General features: G+C 37.9%; 1 protein-coding gene across 1 annotated transcript; it reads left to right on the plus strand.

The window, feature by feature from the left end:
- Positions 1-6,617: 6,617 nt before the first annotated feature.
- On the plus strand, positions 6,618-8,329 carry upp2 (uridine phosphorylase 2; the record flags this gene model as incomplete). The annotated part of the gene is made up of 7 exons (XM_080498404.1): positions 6,618-6,670; positions 6,772-6,886; positions 6,986-7,144; positions 7,255-7,369; positions 7,488-7,697; positions 7,779-7,925; positions 8,056-8,329. 7 exons carry the CDS (start codon positions 6,618-6,620, stop codon positions 8,196-8,198), a joined length of 942 nt encoding a protein of 313 aa, XP_080354530.1. The 3' UTR covers positions 8,199-8,329.
- Between the last annotated feature and the right edge of the window lie 421 nt (positions 8,330-8,750).

Here is an 8,750-nt window from a genome sequence, read left to right on the forward strand (position 1 = left end):
TGTTTCTCTATTTTCATTCTTTCTTTTTTTTTTTTTAAACCAAACCAAAAATCCTCTCATGGAAAAGGGATGTAAGATTATTTTCTAAAGATTTGAAATCAGTGAAAAATTAGTCATTTTGTAAATTGGAGTCTGTAAGGGAAAATTTTGTTTGAATCTAAACGTTTTCTATGTCCCCAATGTCCATTTTGGTTAGATCATTTTTACTTCTTTAATTTACTTTGATATTTTTGCTTGTTGAACATAATGGTTCTTGTAACAGATCAAGACATTATTGGACACTCTGTCTGTGTGTTTATGGGTGTAACATGTTCATGTAAATACTATGTGCCTCAGTTAATTTTGTATACTGTATATGTTTAATAAAAAAAGAAACCCACAACATTGTGTGGGCAATGCATTGTTGTTTTAGAACACATAGGTGTGCAGTCATTTGTTCCCAATTCTGGATGATTAGAATAAAGAAGGAGAACACCCTTTAATGAATATATGTTTAGCACAAGCCCTTAACTGGTATAACTGATTCACCTTCAAGTTTTTCCTCAATAGAGGTTTTAATTCCAAGACAATTCGCTTGAATCATTTATTTAACTGACTTATTACTTCTCAGTATATATTATTGTTGTGTAGATTAAATATATCTGGGTATAATTCAAATACGTTAAACTCCATAATGATTAATCTTGCGATGTCCAGCGTTGTTGGTACACTTTTCAATCTGACCTCAAACTTCCCAGTTTCACCGGGATCTTATTCTGAAGCAAAAGCCTTCTGTTCCTGTCACTAGCTTATTGCTTGAAGCAAACTTGACAGACCCAATGTTTAAAGGGGTCACAAGCTACAGTTCTTCCATGATTTCGCATGAGTCTTGTTCGTCCAAATACGTTGCATTCAAAGTTCTCATTCCCAAATCCAGCTTTTCCTTGATTTTCATCTATTTGAATATTGGATCATATGAGCTGCATTCAGAGTCTGTGTCTGTGTGAGCTTATTATTATTATTATTATTATTATTATTATTATTATTATTATTATTATTATTATTATTATTATTATTATTATTATTATTATTATTATTATTATTATTATATGTGTGTGTATTATGTATAATTTCTATCAAAAACAAAAAACAAAACAAAAAAACTACTTGTTTTTTTACGATTCAGAACGGCAGCTGTTCCGTTGCCATGGAGACGCGGGCTCACTTTCCAAACACAGTCAACCCCTCAGCCGTTTCTGCCTCTTCACCGCCAACATGGAGTAAGTTTATCACCTGTGGAGCTAAACTTGATCTTTTTGTGTGTTTCTTTTCTACTAATCCGTGTCGGTATGCGACTTTGTGTTTGATTCGATACTGAAATAAAACAACAGATGGCGTTACTTGTTTCGAAGCTTCGCTTGCTCTAATCGTCGTCTGAAAGGTTAACGTTTTGTCTCCATTTCCACTAGAAATTACACAGTTGACATGAGTGATGATCTCCCACCAGGACAAACTGGCAAGTACAATTGTGTATGCTGAATTGGACTCTGGATAGAGGAGTCCTACCATCACTGGTGTCAGCAAAGAGCAACTGAGTTTTATAAGTCATGCATTCTATCACAGCAGGTGTCAAAACAGGATACCAAGCTAAGGATGGGCACATCTCTCAGATCCCTGGATTGTCTCCAACCATCAGCACTTCTGAGGAAAAGACTCTGGGTCGCAGGTTCCGGGTCATGGACAGTGATTCTGAGTATATCAAGCTTGCAAAACAAGGAGGACATAAAGGTATAGGATCGTCCCGTTCCCCCACACCAGGGGTCTACAGCCTGTGGCTCTTTGACCCCTCTTATAATGGATAACTAAACCCCCCCCCCCAAAATAAATAAATAAATAAATAAATATATATATATATACATATATATATATATATATATATATATATATATATATATATATATATATATATATATACTAATGTGGTAATAAACAGCTGCTAAAACAACTTTATTCTAGAACAGGAACCCAGTAGAGCGTCACTAGCATGATAGCTGCTAGCTTTATCCGTTTATCCAGAAACGTTAAGTCGTTAACATCCCAACAAGTAATGGATTGGTCCTTGGATGGTAACAAATCATCCCCGATAATTTCATGCAGTTCGGGAAAGTAGTTTTTGTCAAAAGTTTTTAAAATACATATAAAAGACATAAATAAGCCAATGAATAAAATACACGCAGATGAAAACATAACCTTCTCGCCCAACTTTCCTTGGCGATTAAAAAAAACAACTTCAAAAGACTAGGATATCTAACAGAAAGAATTTGCGAATTTTTTTTTTTTTTTTTTGGGGGGGGGGGGGGGGGGGGTAACCTTTGCCATGCATACAGTCTATATTTATATATCAAAACTTGAGAAGATGTGTTTTACCTCATTTTATTAATTCATTTTATAGGTTCAATGTGTTTTGCGACTCCCTTTTGCTGTTGACCCCCCCATCCCCTCCCTTTTTTTAATTTGGTCAACAGGACTGTTGTGGCATGCGGAATCTAACATTTCTGAGCCCACTTCATACAAGCCTTCTGACCTTTTAGGCACAATGACAGACAACAACAGCAATCTAAGGTACTTGGAATATTTTTCATGGGTATTATGTCACTTAAAAGTGTTATAGAATTTTTCTTGACACACACATTTCTTCAACCCGACAGCAGATTCCTACTGTTTTTCTCCCTTAAATATCCAGTTAATACCCATTTATTTTTGCTTTTTTTTTTGTGCAGCCTCATTAACAGTAAAGAGAAGAACAACCCTGGAGCTTTTCAACCACGAGAGCCTCCCTTTGGGACTGACAATATGTCTGCCTGGGAGAGGGATGACAGCACCAACATTGAAAAAGAGAAGGTAAACAGAAACGTTTAGGGTGTCTGGAAAGTGATTTAGCCAGATGAGCATACTCAGCAAAACTTTATTCCTTCCTTTGTGTAATTTATTGTGTTTTGACTGCATGGCTGAGATCATTTTGAAGGACTCTACGTTCACAGTGAATTAGTGTAATTGTATTTTCACCAGACCTTCTTTATGGTTCAAATCATGGCTGGAGGCCCACAGTCACATCATCCCATCAAGTTACTATGAAAATAGCTGAAAAATGCAATTAGAAAACATTGTCCACTGTGTGGGTTTGTGTGTTCCTTTGTGTTCAGAACAACAATGTTGATGACAGCCAGACAGAGGAGTTGGCGACATCCTATCAACATCTCAAAACCAGCAATTTCAGGAGGAGGTGAGCTTATGTGGTCACAAGGTGGTGCTGTTGTTCTGAGCTGCAGTCAGCTTGAGGGCGACACAAATGTCAGGAGGAGACACGAGTACAAATCACACCAATTATTTCGATTAACAGTAACCAAAGGTCTTATGACACAAACTCATCTTATTTATTTCATAATGCACATTGTTCCTTTATAGATCAGTTCACAATGACTCGACACCGACAGGCACCATAAAGAAGTTTAAATAACCAGGGGTTGTACATATAAACATCTTGATAGTGTGTGTTGCTAATTCATTTAATCTTCACTGCTCTCACTTTTTTATGTTATGAAAACATCTACACTTACTGTCCTGCAGAGGTGGCAATGAAATTGCTTTTTGTACTTAGTTACTGTAAGTAGTCTTACTTGACTTTTTCCTGCATCTGTGTATGACTGTGTGGCTGTATTTATTTGTCTGACCACTTTTATCTTTTAGCTGCTACAGTAAAAAAAACCCTGCAAATATCTGTACTTTTTACATATTGCATTCTTCAAACGAGTTCATTACTTCTTTTAACCACTGTTAATTATGACACAGTTAAGGAAATACAGTTGCAACACAAATACAGAAATGGCAATAACAGCTTCAACTATCAGAGTAAGATAAACTTACAAAATTACAGTTTAAAAAAAACAAAAAAACCTCACCCAGCCAAGTTAAATCCGATATAAACTTTATTAGAATTTTTTTTAATTGTTTTAATAACTTGGTTTTGAATTTGGATCTGGCATTCTGCCACCGTGCTGCATCAACTCTTGTCTCTTTCCATTATGAAATAGTTCAAGTATATCAATGGTTAAGGATTCAAAAGTAATCAAAAGCAAGCAATAAATCATTTTACACTCTTAATTAGAATGAAGAGTTGCCCAACATTAAAGTTAGAATAAAAAATACTCGTTGTCTTTCTAAAAAAAAAAAAAAAAAAAATAGAAAGAAGAAAGTAAGATCTGCTTTAAAGAAGATTGGATTGCAGCAGATGTTGCACTTAAACCTGTAAATATTGTTCAGCATTACCGGAGCTTTCACAGATGTGCAAACCAAGTTTGCCATGTGGACTAATGGACCCCCCAGTCATCAGGAAAGCTGGATTTATTAAATAAACACTGACAACAAGCTGTATGGGCCATCTTCTCTCCAAGCAAAATAATACAACCTGCCCCTAGTTTCTTTTCTTGCATTCTTGTTTTGTTTTTTGGGGGTGGGGTTTGGCAAATGAGGAGCTGAAAAAAGGTTGAACATTGTTTTTTTCCTTGATGACTGTGAATAATTTCAGAATTCAGAGACATTTTGCTAAACTTTTCCACTTGGGTTTTTATCTCTGTTAATGGAATCCCAGCACAAACTGGACATCATGACTCGAATCGTGTCTCTTGTTGTGACGGCAAACCAGCAAGGCTCATTGACCGGCTGCATCCACAGATTAAACAAAACAGAACAAAGAGCAAAGACTTGCTGACAGTTTTTTGCACATTCATCTATTTGTTTTGGCTGCCAGCTGAGCGGAGCGGTGTGTACCCTGTCCCTGTACCTTTGGGAAAATGTTACTGATTTGCCGCAAAAACTAAAATGACCTCACATGCAAATGTTACAAAAGAATCTGGAAAATAATACTACTTCAAAGAGCAGTTAGGGTGACGACTGAAGTTTCACATCTGAAATTGGGCTGCATGCTGGCACGGTGGTTTGCGTTCTTGCCTCAGAGTGACCGTTCCTTTCTGTGTGGAATATAGGATTCAGTGACTTGAGTTGGTTGTTTGGTACAAGGTTAACAGAAAAACACCAACTGTAAGAATTCATTATGACTGTAATTCTCATTTCTGGGGGAAAAAAAAAAAACTTTTTCTGTAATAAGTAGCCAAGATCTTCGTATAGAGTGTTTAAAGGGGAGGGTTCATGTTTAATGTTTGCTCTTGTATGGCCTTTGTAGCATTTACACAATGTCACATCCCACTGAAAAAGATAAGAACGATATATGTTTGAAGTTCCTGTCACATTTGCGCTTGATGTGGGTATTTTTTTGTTTTTGTTTGTTTATCTATAGAGCACATGCCAAGAATCCGTCCCCTGTTGACATGTCTAAGCTGTTGAGCTTCGGCTATGCTGAAAACGACAAGCCAGCCCAGTGATGTGTCAAGTAAGTAGTGTTGGCATGACACCAGTAACGATGTCACGATAAAATACTTCCATTTGTCTCCTCTTTATCATGCTTTAAAATGCACTCCCAGCACATTAAAATAGAAAAATCTAAGCACGCAGTTAAGCAGTTTGGGCTTCTCTGGTTTTATGAGGCTACCATATGAAGAACCACAATGGAACGACAAGAGACAGAAATTTTAAGGTTTAAGCCATTAGGAATTTATGAAGCTTGATGACATTAGTGTATTAGTGAGTTATGTGATAATGATTTCACTCCTGCTTTTATACTTTTCCATGCCAACAGACTGAAAGACTGCCAGGTTTGTGAGGAAAGGATGAAGTAGTTCAAATGCTTCCAACGTTACCGTCCGTTCCTCCAATGTTCATGTCTTTACCTTTTTGTGCCGAGCCACATCCAATGTTTGTTTTTAATTGGTTTCAGTTGTTTAGTGATTTTGATGTGTGAAAATGCTTTGCTCATTTAAAGCGCCTCCTTGTTCTGCGACTGTCAGTGGTGCTTCATTAACTGCATCCATTTTTGTTTTAATGCTGCGTCTGTAACTGTGTAAATGGCAGCTTAATGGATGAAAAGATTGATGAGTCAAATAAAGTTCAAACAATTCAAACGTTCATTAATCCCTCTTTCGTTTTCCTGTGCTCTCTCCCAAAGCACCTTGTACTCTTGTAATATGTTTTTCTGTGTGACACTGTTTTGATTTGCCAATGAGATGTTACATGCTGGTGTCAGAGGTTATCTCTCGGCGCTCCAAGTACACAATGTCACAACCCTTTTTATTCATGACTCACTCTGCCAGTGAGACGTTCACACAGGGCAGGTTAGGGTTTACAAAGTTTAGTGGTAACAGAGGGGATTGGTAACACAGTGGGATGGTTTTGTTGCTGCTGTTGTGTTTTTCTTTTTGAAGTTTCGCGGACACGTTGGAGCTGGAAGCTCTGTTATTGATTAATTTTGTTGTTTTTTTGTTTGGTTCTGGGACAAATGCTACTCCTCTTTCTGGAACCAACAAGTGCTACTCCTCTTTCTGGAGCCAATCAGTGGGAAGGGCAGGGGTCACCTCTATATCAGCTCTGAAGTCAGATATAACTTTTATTTTCAAAACAGCAGCACCAGTGTTTGGAGCGACTTTTGAAGACCGTTTAAAGTTATTTTCAAAGCAGCTCCTGCAGCCATGGCACCGATTCTTCTGAATTGTATGGGAAGTGAGCACAATGAGTATATCAAGTAAGTACAGTTTATGTCTCTAATAGTCTATTAGGATCTAATAAATAGTCTATGATTATGTTGTTGTTGGTTTTTTTAAATTGTATGTATGTTGTGTTCAGGCAGCAAGTCCAGGTGAACAATCCCAACCTGGAGACCATGGAAGAGGACGTTCTCTACCACTTAAGCTTGAGCACCAAGACTCACAACCTCCCTGAAATGTTTGGTGATATTAAGGTTTGTTGTGAAAGAAAGACCAAGTGAAAGAAAATGTTATTTTTTCAAGAGCCAGAAAATAAAAGTCAGTATCCTCCTGCTTTTCTCTTTTTCCAATAGTTTGTGTGTGTCGGTGGCAGCGCAAATCGGATGAAGGCTTTCGCGCAGTTCATCCATCAAGAGCTGAAACTTTCGGGTAACCCAGAAGAAATTGCGGATATCTGCGCGGGAACTGATCGCTACTGCATGTACAAAGTGGGACCTGTGCTTTCCCTCAGCGTAAGAATGCCGTTGTTCATGGAGAATCCTTCAAATCTTAAAGGAAAGAGCAGATATTTCAATGAATTATAAAAAATAACTAAAATATAAATGTTCTGTTAATGTCATAGCATGGCATGGGTGTTCCATCCATCTCCATTATGCTTCATGAGCTCATCAAGCTGCTGCACCATGCCCAGTGCAAGGATGTGGTCTTGTTCCGCCTGGGAACATCTGGTGGCGTTGGTAAGAATTCAACTTTTCCAAAAGTGGTTCAAAGTTAGAAACACCTGCCACTTTTTTGACCCATTGTATTGTTCGAATTGCAAGGATGCAAGTAATTAAGGGCTGGTGTCATCTGCAGGTTTGGCTCCGGGGACAGTGGTGGTCACAGAAAAAGCAGTGGACTACTCCTTCCAGCCCCAGTTCGAACAGGTTGTTCTGGGTAAAGTCATCACCAGGAGCACCGAGCTGGACGAGGGAGTGGCCAATGAGCTTCTGCAGTGCTCCTCTGAGCTTCAAAACATCCCCACGGTGATCGGAAACACCATGTGTACACATGACTTCTATGAAGGTACAGTGTTACTGATTTAAGAATGTTATACCACGTCTTCTTCTGATCTCCGGTGACTGATCCATCGCTGTACCTCTGTAGGTCAAGGCCGTCTCGACGGAGCGCTCTGTTCCTTCTCCCATGAAGAAAAGCTGGATTATCTGAGGAAAGCTTATGATGCTGGCGTGAGGAATATTGAAATGGAGTCCACGGTTTTCGCTGCTATGTGCCGCGTCTGTGGCCTTAAAGGTATTTGTTATAAAATTGTTGCTATCTTTCCTCTACTACTTCAAAATAATTTGTAAAGATATAAATGGCATAGAAGGAAGGAAGCCATCACATCCTGTGTTCTCATTCATGATCTCCTTCTTCTCTCCAGCTGCTGTGGTCTGTGTTACTTTGCTGAATCGCTTTGAGGGAGACCAGATCAACTCCCCCCATGATGTCCTGGTGGAGTACCAGCAGAGACCTCAAGTACTGGTGTCCCATTTCATTAAGAAACGCCTGGGATATGTTGTCTGATCTCTCAGTCACTTGAAACCTTGTACATAGGCTGTGACTGATATGTGGATATGTATATAAACATTTTAACATGTGAATTAAATACCTATTTAAAAGTCAATATTTCTCTGATGAAGCTAAAATACTACAAAGGTTGCATATACATGTATTGTGTGTTTTTTTTAAATATTTAATAGTATGAAAACTACATAGGGAACACACATTTTCAAAATTGTGTTGTTGTGTGTTGATTTCTACGTTTTTCTCTGCTGAAGCTGGGATTTACAGACAATGATAACAGTAGCTTTACTTACAAATTCATGCAAGATGCAACCAAAACAACCACATTGGGTGTTTGTAAAGGCAAAACCTGCAATTTTGCAATGATTGAAAAAAAATTGGCAACTTGAATAGATACTTATTATCAGTAGCTTTGTCTGTCAGGGCATTTTAAACTTTTTGGATTGTTTTTTAATGAAAAGCTGTGTATAATCAAGATATATTGAATGAACAATATTGAAGGACTATGTATATATCATTCTTGTACTCTTCTGCTGTGTGATGTGTATAAAA

This window comes from Blennius ocellaris (assembly GCF_963422515.1).
Source record: "Blennius ocellaris genome assembly, chromosome: 6".
In the NCBI taxonomy this organism is placed as follows: domain Eukaryota; kingdom Metazoa; phylum Chordata; class Actinopteri; order Blenniiformes; family Blenniidae; genus Blennius; species Blennius ocellaris.